At 36.6% G+C, this 21,988-nt stretch overlaps 1 protein-coding gene across 3 annotated transcripts in view; it reads right to left on the reverse strand.

Moving 5' to 3' along the window:
* The window catches only part of LOC132398021 (ubiquitin carboxyl-terminal hydrolase 12), a 46,385-nt gene that overhangs the window by 9,038 nt on the left and 15,359 nt on the right, over window positions 1-21,988 (reverse strand). For 2 of the 3 annotated variants that reach the window (XM_059976924.1, XM_059976925.1), the window contains 7 exons: window positions 18,599-18,679; window positions 17,270-17,446; window positions 16,388-16,614; window positions 14,657-14,733; window positions 2,568-2,651; window positions 1,631-1,828; window positions 368-446 (listed from right to left, as the gene is read on the reverse strand). In XM_059976924.1, the coding sequence (XP_059832907.1) occupies window positions 368-446; window positions 1,631-1,828; window positions 2,568-2,651; window positions 14,657-14,733; window positions 16,388-16,597 (648 nt within the window). In that variant the 5' untranslated portion in view covers window positions 16,598-16,614; window positions 17,270-17,446; window positions 18,599-18,679. Of the gene's footprint in view, window positions 1-367; window positions 447-1,630; window positions 1,829-2,567; window positions 2,652-14,656; window positions 14,734-16,387; window positions 16,615-17,269; window positions 17,484-18,598; window positions 18,680-21,988 lie in introns of all 3 variants that reach the window. The other variant, XM_059976923.1, reaches the window with a different exon arrangement.

The following is a 21,988-nucleotide window of genomic DNA, read 5'->3' on the forward strand; positions in this document are numbered from 1 at the left end:
TATTCAATCATGGATGATTTTTTTTCCATTCTCATTATCCTACCTTCTCCACTTAACCGTTAACTAACTTACCAATCAAGAACCTGTCAAGCTTTGTCTTAAATATAGCCAATGACATGTCCTCCACAGTCTTCTGTGGTAACGAATTCAAAAGAATTCTGAAAAACATTCTTCATCTTAGTTTTAAAACAATGTCACTTTTTCTGAGGCTGTGTCCTCAGATCCTAGACTACTTAATTAAGCATCCTCTCTACATCCACTCTATTCAGGACATTCAGTATCTGGTAGGTTTCAATGAGATAGTTTCTTATAAATTATTAAAAAGTAATTTAACACAGAGCTAAAGTTCATAATTAGAAGAAATTACCTCCACAATATCATCATCAAAGAGCAACCAAAACCCATGGCTCTTTACAATGGTGATATAATGTCCACGATTTGGCCCGCTATGAGAAAAAGGATAAAAGTACTGTTAGCTTTTACATATTTCTACTTAAAATAAATCTGTTTTAAGTCACAAAGGATATAAATTTGTAACTTTTATGTTATCTAATGACCTTACAAGGCATACTTGTATTACAAAGTGCTACAATAATATTGGTGATAAGTCATGATTCAAGTGCAATACAAATACCTACATTCAAGGAATGAGTAAATCTGAGCCTTTGCCAGTTTCACTATGCTGATTAACTGCAATTACAACGTTTGTAGTTAAATTCTCAAAGTTAATCAGTTGCACTTTGAAGTCTACAATATTGAGAAATATATTAAGTTGTAGAAATGCACGAGGCAAGTTTCACAATCTCCCTACATTAATATGTGATGCAGCCTATAATGTGCAAATCACTAATATTAGAACGGTTATTCTACAGTTAGAGCTAAAGGTTTTAGCATAAGAATATGGAGAGGTCTGAAACAGAGGGATCAGCTAAGTGATAAAGGAATGTGATTCAACACTGTTTGGTCAACTTTTCACACTTCGGGGAAGGAGATGAACTTCCTCAGAGTTCATGTTTACATTTCAACTATCTAAAGAATGCGTGGATTCTTCTTATTTGAGCAACTGGTAAACTACCATGTTTGGGTCCATCAACATGTCTAATTTCTTTACTGCAGCATCCAGAAGGGATGACCACAATATTTAATAAGTTATTATATCTGCATTATTTTTAATTCAATCAATGATGTCAGCATTGCAAGCAAGGATGGTATTTATTGCCCTTGAACAGAATACTTAGGCAATTTCTGAAGGCAGTTTAGAAGTCAATCACTTCCAGCTTGATCTTGAAGCACATACACACAAAGACAGACACAGTGGAAAGCATTTCTTCTCAAGGCTGCTATAAACCAATTGGATCAATAAGCAACTCACTGTTCATCATATGTTTGGAATTTTGTTACAAGAATTCAATACATCAAAATTTAACTACATAAATGTATTGATTGATTAAAGTAAATCTGAATGATCAAAATTACTCCATTATATTTTTTATATTACTAGGCTAATGTATTCTACACTTAAATATGGACTACTTAATTGTATTAAATATATTTAACTTCAAAAATCATTTGCATGTATCAGTTAAGTAGCAGGAGTTATCTACGAAAATTTTGACAGCTTTCAAGTTACCTCCCACAGTGAACAACTACAGCTACAAGATCATACATTCGATCTGGATTGGTGGCATCACCCGATGTGTTGAAGAGTCTCAACTCTAGAGGAAAGACTACCCTGTAAGAGAGTTTAGTGTATCGATGTAGTTGATCCATATATTTGAAACGCTTCAAATGCAAAGCAAGTATCATTGGTAGTTTTTTCACCCTCATTCTGCAAAAGGAAGAGAGGAGAATAACATTTTATTCTAACAGTTTGCACCGATTTCAACTTGCAGCAAATATGAAATACTATTATTTTGGAAATTCACAATTTATAAAGATCATAAATCTGAAAAAATAGTAACATACATTTTAAAGTTCTCTATTACAATTCACCATTGACGAACAGTTGCAGCAGTGTGTACTACCTACAAGATGAACTGCAACAACACACCAAAGCTCCTAAGGCAGCACCTTCCAGACCCACAACCACCTCCATCTAGAAGGTTGAGAACAGCAGACACCTGGGAACACCACCACTTGGAAATCCCTCTCCAAGTCACTCACCATCCTGACTTGGAAACAAATCATTGTTCCTTCATTGTCGCTGGGTCAAAATCATGGAATTCCCTCCCTAACAGCACTGTGGGTGTACCTACACCTCAGGGACTGCAGCAGTTCAAGAAGGCAACTCATCACCACCTTCTCAAGGATAACTAGGGATGGGCAATAAATGCTGGCTTAGCTGGTAATGCCAAAATCCCATAAATTAATGTTTAAGAAAAATTACAATTAACCAAGATCACTTTCATATTATGTTGTAATTGAGTTAGGACACAGTGCAGGGAGACAGTACAAATAAAGTAAGAAACAATCCAAGGTATAAGCAATATAATGAGATTTTGCAAGCAGGCTTAAATTTGATAAATCAGACCATATATATTTTGGTTTTATAAGATTCAAGTGCTTACCTCTTCTGTGCTTCTTGTTTACTACGGCACTGCTCACAATAGTACTTATATTCACTGCACAATGTCTCGGTATTACTGAATCCTCTAAAGAACAGAAAAGATGATCAAAGATTAACAAATGAACATCAGGATTTATCAAAATATTTTGAAAATTGTATAATATGCTTTGTATATGAAAGTAGTATCACTTTGAAATCGAACCCCTAAGTATAACTGCTGCTGTAGGTGCTTCACAAGTCAGTCATAAGATTTACTAAAATTAATTTCTCAAGAATCTAATTGAAGCCCATGTACTTCAACTGCGAGAGTTGTTAGGATTATCTGAATAAGTGAGACACCACAATCCAGGATATTGTCTGATGTACAATGTACTTCCAAATAAAATGTCTTACTCTTAAAAAATGTCATCTTTTAATTGTTCCGTTCCCTGGTCTTCAAAAAAAAAACTACTTCAGATAAAGCTCTTTATATCTCACACTCCAGTTAAGAACAGATAAACTGTTGCAGTAAATAACACTGCAGTACCTGGACGATATAATACAGGCTGGAAAAACTGAGATGTTAGTTCCAGAGTTCGTAGTTCCTACAGCAGCTGAGTAGAATTGAATGCCAAGAACGTTTACTTCAGCACAAGAAAGGGACATTGAAATAGGAAGACCATATAGGAATATGTGTTTAAAGGAAAGATTAAGTTTGTTACATTAGGATTGACAAAACAGAGATGATATGCAAAACCAGAGTAAAATTCCCCATCAGACTCCAGACATTTCTTGATTGCTATGACAGGGAATGCTCAAAAAGCCTTTACACATTTAGGATCAATATTAAAGTTGTGGATGGATTTTGTCTTTTCAGAAAAGTAAGTTGTTGAAGAGAAAAGAAAGAGAATACTGATTTTCTTGTTGTAAAAATTATCAATAAGTTGTAAACCCTCATTCAGTTCCAAAGAGAAAGTGAATCAAGATAGATAACAAATGAAGGATAAGAGTTAAGGTATAATAAAACTATCTTGTGACCTCAGTTTGAACTATTTTTAGAAACTGAGACATTATAACGAGTTAGCACTCTGGGAGGTTCCGACTTAATTAATACCTATCTTCAGCCAAACTTAACTTGCAAGAGAGGTATTCAACCTAAAACATTTCTTGCCTGCTGAGTTCCTCCAGTTTTGTGTGTGTTGCTCTTCCTTTCTACAGATGCTGCTGGATCTGCCGAATGTTTCCAGCATTTTGTTTTTTACCCTCTAGATTACCGGCATCTTCCTTTTAAAATTTTTTTTGTGTATTTGGTACATGGCGAGGAAACCTCTACAATCGGGTGGAGAATGTACAAACTCTATGTGTGCATCACTAGAGAAGAGATTCCAATCCTAGTTAATGGACCTATACCACTGTGCCGTCCCTATTTTAATGGAGCAAAACCAATAATAATATTCTCCCACACTCAGCTATCCACTGATACAAATGAATGCTCACTGTGATATGATGATAGTGCTGAAATACGAAGTTTATTCCTTCAATTCCCACCCTTTACAAAAAAACCCATATGATTTTCATTTGCAAATTATTTTCAGGAGGCAAGAAGGAAAATAATAAAAATACAGAAATAACCTTGCAGACATTCTTCTTCAGAACACGACACATCCAAGACTTCTAAATTTTTCACTGTTGTATTATCTAGAGACTACTCAAGAATGGCAAACCACTGGGGAACTTCAGTTTAACTGAAACTGAATTGCCATCATCTCAGTAATAAAAAGCTTACCTGATGTTGCTATCACAGGTATGCACCCAGCAGTGGAAAAACACAGAAAATGTCCTGTTTCCTAAAGCAAAATTAAATAAAGTAGCATTTACTTTGAAAAATTAAAACTTTGGAAATATTTTTGATACAATTATGTTTCTTCAGGTTCACTTCTTATCAAGAAAGAAAGTTAATGATTATGGGTCTTATGGTAACTAGAGTCATTTTTCCACAGATGAGCACATACCAAAAATTGCTTTAGTAGGTAAGCCTCCCATGACTGTAATGGCAGTTTTTGAGTTTCAGCTGGACCTTCCCATAGGTTGAGTAAAAGTTAATTGCTGGTTGAGCTTAGCTCCATGATAAAGTCAATTGTATATTATCTGGAAAAGGCAGGATTTAATTAGCCAACAAGTACCACCCCACCCCACCCCATAACATTCATGTGATTACACTCACTTACCATAATGGAAATGGTACTTCTAAGTTTACTGAACTGATCTCAACACGCAATGCAATATTTTATAAAAATACTTCTCTTTTCCTCAAAGAGAGTTTGAAATTGATTAACTACTTCTCTCCATGTGGAAACTTGACCTCCAACAGCTTTAGAACTAACCACACATTTCCTGTCTTGAAAAACAGACACTGATCTGGGATAAAAGCTACAAAGTTTTAAAAACTTTCTAATTTATTTCAAGACCAATATATAGCCACAAAACAGAAACATAAATGCCAAGTCTTCCTTGAATTTTGTGCTAGATTTATTATTTGCTATGTAAATTGTAATTTTATTTTGTTTAGGTCCTGTCCACAGATGACAGTGTTAAAAATGTATTAAGTGCAGTTAATGATCCATTGTTGGACAGCACAACCTCAATCCAGCAGCTTTTTCTCTTTCCAAACTACGTTTAATTTTAAGTTCAAAATCCATTTATTTATTCTGGCAACAACTGCAGCAGTCAAATCAAAGCACCCCATTTATTAAATGAGGCTATTAACAAACATGACACATGTATCTACTGAGCGTGGCAAATTTTACTACATATTCAAAGGAAGTTGATAGTATTAACATTTATCCAGTATATCGGACAAACTATTATTCCTCACAAAAGATTTATCGTAAACGTTACATGAACCTAATCTCATTCTTCATACAATTTTCTTAAACAAAAGCTTGATTCATTAGACAGCAACTGATAAAGCCCAATGTTTACAAAAACTGCTTTGAGATAGAATCCAAACAATGGAATATTAAGCATAAACAAGATACTGGAAGAATTTAGCAGGTCCAGCAGCATCTGTGGAGGGAAGTGGACAGTCTAGATGAAGGGCCGCATATTGAAACGTTTTCTATCTAATTTGCCTTACTGATGTTGCCTGATCCACTGAAATCCTCCTACACCTTGTTTGTTTAGGCCAACTGTAGCACTAAAAATGACCCAACTCAAATTTAAACATTTTGGTTTGACTAGTATCTAATCAATCCTGCCTTAACACAGTAGATAGACTCTTCTAAAATAAAAAATTAAACATAAATTATCTAAAATCATTAGGAAACATAAAAATGTCAAAGTGATATAGACAAAATTCTCTGCTCCGATTTCAGAAAACAAAACTTAGAAACTTTTAGTACAAGTATTAAAGACAGAGCTTAGGATGTCAAAAAAAGGCCAAATGGAAGTTGATAGGAGGATGAGAAAAAGCAGGTTTGACACAAGAATGGCAAATCAATCTGACAATGAAACATGTGACATGAGGCTGATCAGCAACACAATCTAGGAGATAGTAGCAGAGACCATCTCTGTGGAACCAAACCGTACTGCAAGCAACAGAAAGGAAATATAAGAAGTTGCCCAAGATTGTTGATGGAATTTATAAACAGAGCTACAATTCAAAAAGACCTGGAAAGATCTGATAGAATGGAGCTTCTTAACTTCTTCCAACCACCTACTACAACTGCACGACATCAACCGATAAATATTACCTTCAACCTGAACTCCAAATTATACTCCTCCTTATGAACATAGTGATCAGGATGGGTAACAGAAAGTCTGCAAAACAGTTGTTTCTGAAAAATCTTCACAAAATATGGATATTATCCATTGTCTAAACATTACTCCCAATAGTTAATGTTTGCAGTTTAAAATAACTGAAAATGAAATTAATTAGAGAAAATGAGGATAACCTGAACAGTAACCAGAACTTTATTTTGGCTCAAGGAAGGCCATTACTTAATTGATATACATCTGATATCCATGGCATCAATTCATATTGTGGGGTGTTGTGTATTAATTAAAAAATATATCCTATGTGCACCCAATCTGCCAACCATTCTATTTAACCCATCCAGTCAACTCAAAGCAACAAACAGATATACTGTATGCCAAAATCAGGCTGCTGGTTTATGTGACAGTCACACTCTAATACTGAAGCTACAAGAGACTGCAGATGACGCAATCTAGAGCAACAATTTGCTCTTGCAACTCAGTGGGCCAAGCACTACCTTTGAGAGGTGTGGGGGTGGGGGCGGAGGATTTGTCAATGTTTTGAGTTGAAACCTTGCATCAGGTCTGCTGCAGAGATGCTGCTCGATTCATTGAGATCCTCCAGTAGATTGCTTGTTGAAATCACAATATTGTGTCTTTCAGCCAATGTCTCAGAATCCTCCACTGTCAGCTGTCGTTATGTCCCCAAGCAGGAGAAAGGCCAGCAAGCAGAAGCAATGGCCTGGACCTGAGATCTTCAACATTGATTCCTGAAACCTATAAGTCTCATGACAGCAGGTCAAACATTGGCAAATAACCATTCTGCTAATTACCAATACCATCCTTCTCCAGTTGATGAATCAAGGACAACTCTAGCTCAATTATAAATGTAAAAAAAAAGAGCAAAATAAAAGTAAGGCACCATCCTATTGAAGCTACAAAGCAGATTGACGCAAAACGGTCCAGGAAAAAAACCTATTCCATCATCTGACAAGTGATGTATCAGATTAAAGCTTTGCAATTCCACTACATCTAATCAACCATCTAGTCCACCATTTTCGGGGGAAGGATGCTCCAAAAATATCCCACCCACAATAATGATACAGAACAACAAGCAAATAGAGAAGATAAAGTTCAGCTAGAAGTGGTCTGTCCACCTCATCTCATCTCATGTTCTCATCGTTATAGTGGACAATACCAATTACTCTACAAAATCTCAAAAACTTCGTACAGTCTATAACAAAACGCTCTCTACTCGATGACATCCCAGCATGGTGCTGAAGATTGGTGCATCAGAAACAGTCACATTGCTAGCAAAGCTGTAAACTGTTGCTAATAACACTGTTTTCATTTTATTGCTAGATGCCAATGTCCACAAGAAGCAGCAGAAATACAGCCTGATTATTTACTTCCTCACTAGCTACTCTTAGTCATCAAAGTGAATGAAGATGCCATAGGAAAAGCTATCAAGCAACAGTTACTTGCCAACAATCTGAGCATGACAATTTGCATTTGTTGGAGATAACCTTATCACAATACAGTCTGAGTTTTTCAGGACAGTATTCTTGGCCTAACTCTAGCTGTTCTGTTAAGGACCCACTCTCAATCAAAATGTGTTTGCTGATGATTACAGATGATTCAACTTTATTCACAGCTCCTCAGATAATGAAGCAGACCACACTTGAATGCAGCAACATTTAGACTGTATTAGGACTTGAACTGGTAAGAAATGGCAAGAAAAAGTTTGTGAACTTTTTGCAATAACCTGGTTTTCTGCATTAATTACTCACAAAACGTGGCCTAATTTTTTTCTAAGTCACAATAATAGACAAATTTAATCTACCAAAATTAATAACACAAGCAATTGTATTTTTCATGTTATTACTGAACACATTGTTTATTCACGGTCCAGGATGAAAAAGTATATGAACTCTTGCATTTAATAACTGGTAAAATCTCCTTCAGCAACAATAACCTCCATCAAACAGGTGCTATAACTGCTGATCAGATTTGCAAAACAGTGACGAGGAATTTTAGACCATTCCTCCCTATAAAACTATTTCAGTTCATCAATATTTCTGGGATACCTTGCATGCGCAGCCCTCTTCAGGTCATGCCAAAGCATCTCAATTGGATTAAGGTGTGGACTCTGACTTGGCCAATCCAGAACACGAATTTTCTTCTTTTTAAAACTATTCTGTTGTTGATTTACTCTTGTCTTTTGTATCATGGTCTTGTTGCATCATCAACTTCTATTAAGTTTCAGTTGATGAAATTCATCCTGAAAAATGCCTTGCTACCATTTTGAATTCACTGTTCCATCAACAATTACAAGCTGTCCAGGCCCTGAAGCAGCAAAGGAACCCCAAAGTATGATGCTCCTTCCACCATGCTTTACAGTTGGGATGTAGTTTTGGTGTTGGTGTGCAATGCCCATTTTCCTCCAAACATAGCAAGAAGTGCTCTTCTGCCATACAAGTCAACTTTTGTCTCATCTGTCCACAGAATGTTGTCTCAGATATGTTGTGGAACATCCAGGTGATCTTTGGTAAACTTGAGATGATCAGTAATGTTTCTTTTGGAGAGCAGTGGTTTCCTCGTGGTGTCCTTCCACAAAAACCATACTTGCTCAGTTTTTTTCTTATAGTGGACACAAAATTTTAGCAAGTTCTAGAGATCTCTGCAGTTTTCTTGTTGTTACCCATGGGTTCTTTTCACCTCCTTCAGCATTGCATGTTGTGCTCTTGGTGTGATCTTTGCAGGACACCCACTCCTAGGGAGAGTACTGAATTTCTTCCATTTGCAGACAAATTCTCTTACTGTGGACTGATAAACACTCAGGTCTTTACAAATGCTTTTACAGCCTTTTCCAGCTTCGTGCATCTCTACAATTCTTCTTCTAAGGTCCTCTGAAAGTTGTTTTGATCAAGGCATGGTGCACATAAACAGATCTTTTTTAAGAAGAGTGGGCTCTGTCAATAACCTGACTTTGTGTGCCTATTTTATAGAGCAGGGCACCTCTACAACCCACACCTCCAATCCCATCTAATTGATTGCAATACCTAACTCCAAATAGCTTTTGTAGAAGGCATTACCCCAGAAGTTCACATACTTTTTTGAATTGTTTAAGTGATGTACTCAGTATTGATGAGAAATAATATATTTGCCTGTACGTTATCGCTTTAGGCAGATTGTGCTCGTCTATTATTGTGACTTAAATGAAGATCAGAATACATTTTATGAGTAATTAATGCAGAAAAGCACGTAATTGCAAAGGGTTCAGTATCTTTTTCTTGCAGCTGTACCTGTCAGACAACGATCATTGTCCAACCATCATTCTTTGCTAATCTGTGGCATTAACATCTAGGGTAAATAAAATTGGATAGGTTTGGCAGCAATGACGAAAAACATAAGCAAGCTTCACCTGCACTGCCCTATATTTTGAAACTATCTACATCCAACGGAAAATTTTCCATTTGCCTGGACACAGATCTCAATGAAACTCAAAGAAGAATTTGCTTGAAGCGGCTACTTGTCGGGCACACTGCCCGTCTTAAGTACTTGCTTCTTCAACAATGGCACTACCGAAGTTGCATTGTGTACCAAATGCGAAATGTAATACAGAAACTCCTACAAGGGTGCCACAGTGTAGCAGTTGCAGTTAGTGCAACAGTATTACAGTTTGTAGTGTCGGGTGTTAGGGGTTCAATTCTGATGTCATCTATAAGGACTCTGTAAGTCCTCCCCATAGAATGTGCGGAATATCACTGGATGCTCTGGTTTCCTTACATAGTTTAAAGACATACCAGTTAGTAGGTTAATTGGTCATTGCAAATTGTCCTGTCTGGCTATGGCTAAATCAGGCATTGCAGGGCAGTGTGGCTCGAAGTACTGATTCCACAATGCATCTCAATAAAAGAAACAAATCATGTACTGACTCATTAGGATCTCTTCAGTAGTGCTTGACAAATGTACAATCCCTATCACTTTAAGAGGACAAGGATGACAGGTAAATGGGAGATACACTATTCACAAGTTATCTTCCAAGTCTACTTGGATATACTGTAAATTGCAAGTTCTTCAATAGGCTGCATTATGCTAACTCATATGCTTAGGACTTAGCATACTTGGGCACCCTGTGGCAAACAAAGAAGTCCATGTTGGTCAGCATGTCTGACTTCTCGCTACTCACATTTAGGGTAAGTGCCATTACAAAGAAAGCGTGTCAACACCTCTATTTTCTTTGTAGTTTGCGAAGATACAGCACATCATCTAATATTTTGATGAACTTTTATAGGTGTGTGGTGGAGAGTAGATTAACTGGTTGCATCTCAGCCTGGTATGACCTTGTATGGAAAAGCCTACAAAAAATAGTGGGCAGGGCCCAGTCCATCATGGGTAAAGCCCTCCTCACCACTGAGCACAGCTAAACAGAACACTGTTGCAGGAAAGCAGTATCCACATCAAAGACCTCCACCATCTAGGCTATGCTCTATTCTCGCTACCCCATCAGGAAGAAGGTACAGAAGCCTCAGGAACAACACTACCAGATTCAGGAACGGTTATTACCCCTCAACCATCAGACTCTTGAACCAAAAGGAATAACTTCACTCAGCTTCAGTTTCCCCATCACTGAACTGTTTTCACAATCGAGGGACTCACCTTCAACGACTCTTCATTTCATGTTTTTGATATTTAATGCTTATTTATTTTTTATTATTACTTTTCTTGCCTTCACTTTCTTTTGTATTTGCAGAGATTGTGTTTTTTTGTACGGTGAGTGTTGTCTGTACTTTTAGATGTGGACTTTCATTGATTATATTGTGTTTCTTGCATTTGCCCACAAGAAAATGATCTCAGCATTGTACATGGTGATACATACTGTTAGATACTTTGATAATAAATTTACTTTGAACATGTTAGGCAATTTAATGACACCATATATTTGAACCATGTAGAAAAAGATACCATATGAGTTATTTTCCTTTTTTGCTTTTAATTACTTGTTTGTATTTTAAGGGGACCTGAATTAAATTAATCATACTAGTGTAATTATTTTTATTATTAAATAATTTAAATCATCTCTAAATATTGGAGCCATTTATAAACAGTCCAAAATCTTGGCAACATTGAACCACCTGGCATGAAGATGGAGGTTATTATAGGGCATCATAGTTCCTCTGGGTAGTATACTCTCAGATGTGGAGCATCAGCTCCTTTGGTCTTCCCCATCTGGAAAATGGAAGTCCGATATGCAGTGTAGCAAGTCTGAGCAACAAGTTCTATCCAGGATAGCCGATGGAGTATATCCTACCTAGCATCGTTGTGCGAGAACCTTCACAAAATTACCTGCAGCAGTTCAAGGTGGCAGCTCATCAGCACCTTCTCAGGCTTTTTGGGAAGGACAATAACCCTTTCCAGTTATCCTCACATCTCTTGAATGAATAGAACAAAAAGTGAATATAACCAAAATAAAGTTATTTTCAAGCAAGGTTATTAACAAACTGCTAGCAATAGCATTACCAAGGATTAAAAATAAATAGGTACATACACAAGTTGCTTCTTGAAAGGTCTAAAGATCATAAACTTCAAGTTGGAATTCAAGAGGATTTTTTTTCTCTTCAACAGCATACAGGATAGGTGGATTCCCAGAAAAGACAATGAAATTGGGGTCAAAGAATATTTATTTTATAAGAGGGCTGGATCAAGAATTGTTGGAAAAGGTTTGAGGAACATGGAGGCTATAATTGTATCACATTTGTTTTTTTCACAAGCAGATACATAGAAAGGCATGTTGCATTCCTCAAAGTAGGTGAACAAGTGATATAAATAACATGTCATAAGTTTAACTGGCGTAAAATTCATGAGTTGGATCTTCTGCATATACAAAAATTTTCTATGTTCCTATTATTTTTCCTATTGTTCAGATTTAGATTATCAGTGATTAAAAACCTTTATAACTTTAAGCACAAAATTTATATATCTCAAATATAAGAATATGACAACACAACAAGATTATGACAAAATTTAGCAATTTTTGGTAAGTCCTGAAAGCAATGAAATAGAAAGAACACAATCATCAAATAATATACCGATACTTCTTTATTCAACAGGGAATATAAAGTTTGCTAGAACTCGGAATGTAGTCTAAGCAGAATTGTCACTAAATTAACAAAAATTTGTTAACTTTATATGGAGTGAAAAAGCAGAAGACTACAGCAAAGGAGGGAAAAGATAAACTCAGATCATTCTTGCATAAAAATATACAATACACACACAAAACAAGCATTTGACAAAAATTGTCTGTGTTGTGTTTAAACTCTGTGCCAGACACCACCCATTCCAACTACTTCAATCCCTTTCTTTTGAAAGTATCTTAGCCATTGCTTTCAGTACTTCCTGCGATAATGAGATTGATATTTAAAATCAGTGAGTTAAGAAATTTCTCACAGAACTGGTTATATTATTTGTTTGACTCTTAGTTTATAATGTTTGCACAAGTGGAACTTGCAAATAATTTTGTAGACTGCTATTACATCTTTTCTACCTAGAAGATCCGAACTGTTCAATCATTTCTGATAGCAAACTTTCAGTTCTTTCAATCATTCTTACAAATATTATTTTCACTCCCTACAATGCATTGATATCTTTCTTAGAATATTAAGATCAGAGCTGCCACACACTTAGGACTAGCTTGAGCATAATTCGGTGAATGCCATGGTAGCATAGCAGTTAGCGTGATACTATTGCAGCTCCTGAGCTCGGAGTTCAATCCCAGCGCCGTTCTGTAATGAGTCTTTGTGGAATGCGTGGGTTTTCTCTGTGTCCTCCAGTTTTCTCCCACAGCCCAAAAATGTACCAGTTAAGTTAATTGGTCAGTGTAAATTGTCCTGGGATTAGGTTAGGGTTAAATTGGATTTGTTGGGAGTTGCTGGGGCAGCGTGGCTCAAAGGGCTGGAAGAACCAACTCCACACTGTATCGCTAAATAAATAAATAAAATCCTCCACTGATTAAACATGAAGTGAATACTTTGAACTACAGAGATATATCTTAGTACTTTATCCACATTTTATATTGCTCTTTAAATGTGTGATGTGGCTTCTAAAACTTTACTCTGTCCCTAGCTATGAGACTTTAAAATAGAGAATACATAATTATTTTTATAGCAAAATGTGTCACCTCAAATTTATCTATTATTTGTTACCAAATGCTGGTTTGCATTTTCTTTCTGTTAAGTTGTATTCTTCTCCAGTGACAAATCATATGCCATTTCCAAGTCAAAGACAGTGGTCTCTGCAAAGATGCTTGTGGAATAACTTCCCTCAGTCTGAAAAACATCCTTTGTCTTTACTTTGCACTTTATATGAGTCAATTTGTACCTACTTCATTTTTTATTTTGATCGCATGACCTCTTTGTCATGAGATTACCATAAAAGCCTTTTATAAATTTGAGCATGGGACATGATCTTGAATATTTTTCCTGTTATACCTTCAAAGAATTCTGGCTAGTTACTTAAAACAAATGGCAATATTTTGAGATTCATGCTAATTCAAGATACCTGACAATCATTTTAACGTAGATTTCAGGATCTTTCCCTTCATTGACAAAGATGATTGATACATAGTTCACAATTTTGGTCCCACCTCTTCTGATGCTTTTGTTACTGCCTACTCAGTTTCCTTGAGTATGCATTGTATGTGTGTGATTCCACAACATTCATATTTGGAGCTTTATCCTTTAAGATTGCCAGCTTGTCAAACATTATCTCCCTCTACATCCCAAATGTATCAGCAGGAGCTTTAACTTGACCTCATGGTGAAGTGTTTGTTTCTTTATCTTCTTTCATAAAAACTATAAGAATATGACAATGACAAGAATATGACAACTTTGATTGCTAGTATGACCAGAATGATCATCTTTCACTTTTTTATAGCTCTATCCCATTCCCTTTGAATTTTTTATGTTTGAATGTATTATTTCTTTTTGCATTCTATAGTAATATAATTTGAAATTGCTTTTGTTGCTGAATATTTAAACTTCTCTCTTACTTTCTTCGAATTTATTCCATCCTTTAAGATGTTTTTAATGTGAACTGTCAATGGTCTACTAATGGTCATTATTTTATCTTCCTTTGAATCAGCTGCATTGACAAACCATTCATACTCAAATTATTCAAACTGTAAACAGTTCAACTCAAATGAAATACAACTCTGAAAAATCGATGTTAAAAAATACTAATTATCACTCTAGGATTACAGAAAATAAAACAATAAATATAACTTCCATATGTCACTTTTTGATTTGTACGTAAGTCAAATTAATAATATCCTTATCAAACTTTGTCACACCAACATACCTTAAACAATGAGTTATTGATGTGTTTTGTTCTACATCAACCGAAAGGTCCAAAAAATCTTCATCTTTGCTACTAACCTGTGTAGAAAACAAACAACTTACTTAAAAGAGTATGCTAATTGTAATTCTCTCCCATAATTTATTTTCCTTAGGAGGGTGATGTAGGAATGAGAGGAATTAACAAGACAGGCATTATATACAAAGCAAACATCCCCAACCAGCTGAAAAGTTAAAAGGCAATACCTGGGAGTAGCACAGTGCCCAAGATTAGGAAGGAAAGTTTGTCACCCTAGACAGCAGTGTGCACAAAGGTTAATTGAAACTCATATTTAAAGGGGTGAGCTGCAAATGATACTGGTATTAGGACAGTTAATTATTCAAATCAGGGAAAAAACATGTAGTTTTCTCATAGGGGAGTAGAGCAGTTTATCGTGAACCTGGAGAGTTGAAAGAGAATGGGAAATAGAACTTAATGAGTTTCAGCTTGTCAGCACAAGCCAAAAGGCAGCAGAGTGGTGCAACCCAATTCTGACTTTCGGTACTGTTTGTCTGGAGATCCCCCTTTGCAACATAGATTTCCTGTAGTGTTCTGGTTTCCTCCCATTTCCTAAGGACACATGTGTTGGTAGGTAATTGGCCACTGTAAATTAGCCAGCATGTGAATCAGTGGCAGAATCCAGTTTGAAGCTCATGGGACGGTGAGGAGAATAAAATAGAATCACTCTCCTCTGGCTTTTTGCTGATTGCTCCAGATTTCAGCAACTGTAGTCTTGTGTCTCCATGGATCATGGAACCTGCACAGCCATTTTTCCAGTTTCTTTTATAACCTATTTCCCAAAAATCAAGATATTCATAACACATCATAGAAAAATATTTTAAATTATTCTATTGTCCCATGTATGTTTTACTTATCATCACAACCACCCCCCACTCTCAATTAAGCATGTAGCAAATTAATTTTTACATATGCATGGTAAATAGACTTCTTTCCCCTGGCTCTGCAGCTGTAAAACAAAAATGTTATTCACCTCTGATATCTTTTGGTTCTGATGATGGCCAATGACCTTTTTGTTCTCTTCACAGATACTCCCTGACTCCAGCATTAACTGTTAACCTTCATTCATCATTCTGATCATTTCCACAAACAAATAAAACAACTTCCACATTTCCCAAACAATGAGATCATTTATTGCCTCACATATACTGTTTTCAATCATTTCTTATTATAGCATCAAACTCATGAACTTACAGCCTCCAATGTCTGAGTGTTACCTTTTATGATCAGAATTTGACTCATTGCATTATACTCTAAATGAGAAACTGATTAGTAAGATCATGTTGTCTTTCAGTGTAGCTCTCAATTGTGAACATAGCCTCATTTAATTATATCGTGTTTTTAAAAAGAGTGTCTCTAGTGGCTGAAGTACTGCTAGAAATAACCCTCTAATGTAAATAACTGCTTTGATGGTGTTGCAGTTCCACTTTAAAATGACCTTCCAGAATGTAACGAGTGGCAACTTCCTATATGCAGCAATTGTGAGGCACTAAAATTTTGCAGACCTCCATGTCATTAATAAACTGCCAAAGATATAAATTCCCAGTGTAATTGAGACACATCTGGCACTGAGGAAAGCACATAATTGCAAAATTAAAGTCCCTCCTTCTTCAGTACAGTTAATAAATCCAGGATGCAGTAACATGCAAATTATATCACTATCACTTTAAAACTTACCGTTTCGCAGTTAAGACACCTTGTTTCATTTGTTAGTGTTCCTTGAAATATTTCATGTACCCAGGTTGGTTCCATTTTATCACTCTCCTCGCTTTCCAAGTTACCATTCTGTATCTTACCATTCTGTTTCTCCTGTTTCTTTTCCTCTTGTAATAGATCAGCGATTGTGTTTAAAAGGTAGTTCAGGAACTCATGTGCATCTTGTTGCATATAATTATCAAACAACTCTGGAAATACAAAAGAAAACTTAACATCTCTGAACAAACATGCCTCTGTAATTAAACGAAGCATTAATTTTCTTAATAGCATTCTCAGAATTTTCTTTTTAGCCTCAGGTAGGAAAAGTGAATCCAACAGCACTTTACTCATGTCCAATCAAAGTGCACTGTCGGTGCCACTATTGTGTTACTTATTCAAATGATGCACCACTTGTTAATAGAGTATACACACTCTACAGCAAAGGGAGAATTAGTTATATTTTCACAAGCAATGTAAAGCTTCTTTAAAATAACTTCTGTCCTTTATCCTACCTTCTACACCCACCTTTTTATTTACTAATCAATACTATGGCATCAATGCAAAATAAAAACAAGTTACATTGTATTTTCCAGCTGTCCCATTATTCAAAAAGACAGTAACTTTGAAGTAAAGAAACAAATTATGTCTGAGACACACAAGACACTACACTGATGTAAATACAATAGAATTCACATGAATTATTGATCATTATCCATTCCAAATTTGAAAATGTACATTGATATATTTTCACTGTACCCTCACATTCACTCCAACTTAATCTGGGTATAGTTTTAAACCAGACAATAATAATGTCAAAAGTTTAGGTGCTTTACAAACTTAAATAGTTGGAAATGTTTACATTACCATTTTCCTTTCTTAATCTTGATATGAATTTCTTTGGTGGTATTACACCAACTTTTTTTTTCTGTGTTGCTATGCTATTGAAGAGGTCAGAGAGGCAAGTAAGCAGACTTTCTTTCTTCCTGGGCTGCACCTTATAAGCCAGAACCTTTTCCCGAAATGGCCGACAGAAGTAAAGTGCTTGTAAAACAGAATTGCAATAGCAAGTATTGCCGAACTAAGACGATATATAAAAAAAAAACAAATACACAATAAGAAATGTCATATAATATCCAACTCTTTCATTGTTAATGAATTAAAGTCTCTTTCAGGCTGTATTACCTCAATTGGTTCAGATTACTGAATTCCAGAACAATAGGATATGAAGCAGATTAGCAATGCTGACTTTATACAAAAATGTATGATTTGGTATTAGTAGATATAATGAGAACATTTTTAACCACAGTTTAGTAGTAAAACAAAGTTAGGCACGTAGTACTGGATTGTCATCCTTGAAGAGCTTTAGTTTTTTTTAAATGGAAAAATTAACCGTTGAGTATCTTTGAAGTCTATTATTACTTTGACTAGTTACTGTTTCAAGTTCTCTCGTGGCCAAAATGACTATATAGTAAACCATCTTTTCCATCCAGAGCATGTGGGCCTAATTTGCCCTTCCCCAGTGATATACTTAAATTCATACTAGACAAAGGATTAATACAAGAGTAAATAATGAACTGTAGGTCAGAATTAGGATAACTTCGCTAGGGAACAGTTCCTATTTTACAGAAGATCACCTCAGGAAATTTGGCAAATCACTGTATTCTTATCAGAGGTTTCTTAGATTTCTAGAACAATCTGTGGATGACACCATTGGGGGGTTAGATTACTTTTCTCCTCTTTCTGTCTGATGCTCTTCCAAACTCTTCACTTTCAAAGACCACAGATGGAGAATTGCAATTTCAGACTACTGCTATGGAACATTTCTGTTTGCTTCCATTTCTTTTTTTGAAAGCTGCACATAATGACTCACAGACAGCTGAAAGGATAGCATTAAGGCTTCTAGGAGAATAAACAGCAACATAAACTGATTTGGCTGAACATCCCATTCTTCTGTGGTAGTTTCCACATTGGAGGCATAATTAGTTGGAAAGTTCCAGGTATCGTTGAAACTGAGTGTTTAATTTGCCATGTTTCTAATTTTATTAGCTTGTTTCTATTCCATATACATTCTATAGTCATTTCAGTTTCCATATACTTCTAATACATTCAAAGAAATCAAAACTGAAAAAATAATAATTTAATTATGTATAGAAATTAGTTTCAAGAGCCCCAGAGAAATTAGGAGCAACTCACATTGACCAAGCCAAAGTAATGTTCATTTACAGGAAACTGTTCTGGCCCAATCTCTTTTTCCAAAGCAGAGGCATTGGCGCCCTACAAGTAAAAAGACAAAGAAAAGATCATCCAATGAAATTACAAAGTATAGAACCATATTTTTGAGTATCATCCACATGATTCTTCTGAAACAAGCAGAAACAAAGTCACAAAAGAAACAGAGCTTACTGTTAAGATTATGGGATGCTAGAATCTTAATGCAAAACATAAATTTTTAGTTTTAAACAGAATGTAAGACAGGAGCAGAATTGAGACATTTGGACCATCAGGTCTACTCTGCCTTTGCTCCATAACCTTTGATGCCCTTACTAATCAAGAACCTATCAACCTCTGCTTTAAATACTATAAATATTGGTACTAAAGTGGAATATCCATTTGGGGCTTGGCAATAATTTGAAGTGCAAACAAAAGCAAATAGTTTTGGAACAAATCAAGGAAATCTGCAACTTCCATCACACTTAAGGTTTCCTTATGTCCATTGGTACTACATTTATTAGAGAAATAGATTCAAGAGCACAGAAGTCACAAAACCTTATGATTTTAATGCCTAGAAATCCACTGCCAGTTGGTCACGTTAAACTTACTATATAGCTGCTTTGTAATGTGTTACTTGGAATGAATTTCTGAGGCAGAATGCAAGGTGCTGACAGTAATAGGTGTAGCATGTTTAACATTCTTGACCATAAGGACTTGCAAGGAAAATCCTCATTTTGAATTTCAAACCTGTCAATGGTTAGGAGATCCACTTCTCAGTTTCAATACTGAATAAGAATGCAAAAATAATTTGAAAGGAAATATTCACCATATAAAAATATATACCAGATTCCATAGGAGAGTGAGTTTAGAAGAAGCAAGTGAGGACAGTAGGCACATTTCTGTACGTCACAGTGCCAAGGAAACTGAATTGTATAGAGGGAGAGACTCTAAAAGAACTGAGCGGGGCAGTCGGCACATTAGATTGCGCATAATCAGATACTTGGCAAGGACCAATAAAAAGAAATGAGGTTTAAAGTAGGATGAACTAGCAGAGGAAAGATACAACGGTAAGCTCTCTGGCACTGAATTTGGTTCTGTAGCTCAGTAGGGAAAGGGGGAGTCGAGGCAAGCTGTAGTGATAGGAGATTCGTTGGTTAGCAGAACAGAAAGGAGGTTCTGTGGATGAGAATGAGATTCTCGGGATGGTTTGTTGCCTCGTCTATACCAGGGTCAGGGATATCAGCATTCTTAAGTGGGAGGGTGAGCTGTCAGAGGTTGTGGTCCACATCAGTACCGATGACATGTGAATGACAAGTGTGAGATAGGTAACGAGGAGCTGCAAAGTGAGTTCAGGGAGCTAGGTGCTAAGTTAAAAGACCGGACCTTCAGAGTTATGATCTCAGGATCACTAGCTGTCCCATGTCCTTGTGAGGTCAGAATTAGGAAGACCATAACATGTCACTAAAGAGTTGGTACAGGAGGAAGGCTTTAAATTCTTGGATCATTGGGCTCTCTTCCAGGGAAGGTGGGACCTATACAGAAGAATGGTTTGCACCTAACTGAAGGGGGACTTATATACTAGTGGGAACGTTTGCTGGTGCTGCATGATGGTGAGGGGGTTAAATTAGAGTTGCAGGGGGATGAGAACCAGAGTGCCAGAACAGATAGTGGAGTGGTTATGGAGAAAGATGCTGCTAAGCCAACCTACAAAGTCAGGAACCAAAAGATTGAGCATGGTGGGATTAATGTTCAGAGCGGCTTATATTTCAATGTAAAGTATTGTAGGAAATGCAGATAGGGCATGGATCAGCACATGGAATTCTGACATTGTAGCCATTAATGAGACTTAGTTGCAGAATAGGCAGGACTAGCAGCTGACTGTTCTGGGATTCTGTTGTTTAGACGTGATAGAGCCAAAGGGATTAAAAGGGGAGGGTGTCATTACTAGTCAAGGAAAATGTCATGACAGTGCTCAATCAAGACAGACTGAAGGGCTTGCCTAGTGAGGATTTCTGGGTAGAACTGAGGAACACGTAAGGTTTGACCATGCTCAAGGAATTATAACATAGACAAGGAATTATAATATAGACCATCCACAGGATTTAGAGGAGCAAATTGGTAGAGAGTTCACAGACTGTTGCAAGAACCATAAGGTTGTGATCGTAGGTGATTTTCCGACATATTGACTGGGGCTCCTGTACTGTAAAAGGGTTGGATGGGAAAGAATTTGTCAAACGTGTTCAGGAAAGTTTCCTTCATCAGTGCATAGGTGTCCAACTAGGGAGAGTGTGTGACACTAGATCTCCTATTAGGGAATGAAGACGGGGCAGATGACAGACAGATGTATAGGGGAACACTTTGCATCTAATGATCATAACGACATTAGTTTCAAGGTAACTATGGAAAATGATAGTATGCTCCACTTACTGATAGTGAGATTGGAGAAAGTCCAATCTTGATGGTATCAGTAAGGATCTGGCAAGTGTGGATTGGGACTAGCTGTTTTCTGGCAAGGGTAGCTGGAAAGTGGATGGTGTTTAAAAGTGAAATTTTGAGAGTACATAATTGGTATGTTCCTGTCAGAATAAAAGGCAAAGATAACAGGTTTTGGGAACCTTGGTTTTCAAGAGATATTGAGGCCCTTGTTAAGAAAGAGGAGGTGAATAGCAAGTATAGGCAAGCAGGTCAAAGGAGGTACATAGCCTCAAGATTCGGGGGAGTAGAGTTAGGACAGAGATGAGGAGGAACATGTTTTTCCCAGAGAGTGGTGAATCTGTGTAATTCTCTGCCCAAAGAAGCAATGAAGGCTACTTCAGTAAATATATTTAAGACAAGGTTGGATAGCATTTTTGCACAGTAGGGGAATTAAGGGTTATGGGGAAAAGGCAGGTAGTTGGAGATGAGTCCATGATCTTATTGAATGGCGGAGCAGGCTCGACAGGCCAGATGGCCTACTCCTGCTCCCATTTCTTATGTAGGTACTTGAGAAACTAAGAAATGCGAGAGAACACTTAAAAAAAGAAATCAGAAGTACTAAAAGAGGATATGACGTTCCTCTGGCAGATAAGGAGAAGGAGAGTCCTAAGGCCTCTACAGATATATTAAGAGAAAAAGCATAGCAAGGGACAAAATTGATCCTCTAGAAGATCAGAGTGGTATTCTATGTGTGGAGCCACAAGATGGAAAAATCATATATGGATTTGTTTGCATCTATACTTACTTGGGAGATGGCCAGAGTATATAGATGCAAGGCACTGTAGCAACTAGTTCGTGGACCCAATTCTGATTACAGAGGAGGTAGTGTTTACTCTCTTGAGTCAAATTAGGGTGGATAAACCCCACGGCCTGACAAGGTGATCCCTCAGACCCTGT

This window comes from Hypanus sabinus, chromosome 8, assembly GCF_030144855.1.
Source record: "Hypanus sabinus isolate sHypSab1 chromosome 8, sHypSab1.hap1, whole genome shotgun sequence".
Lineage (NCBI taxonomy): Eukaryota > Metazoa > Chordata > Chondrichthyes > Myliobatiformes > Dasyatidae > Hypanus > Hypanus sabinus.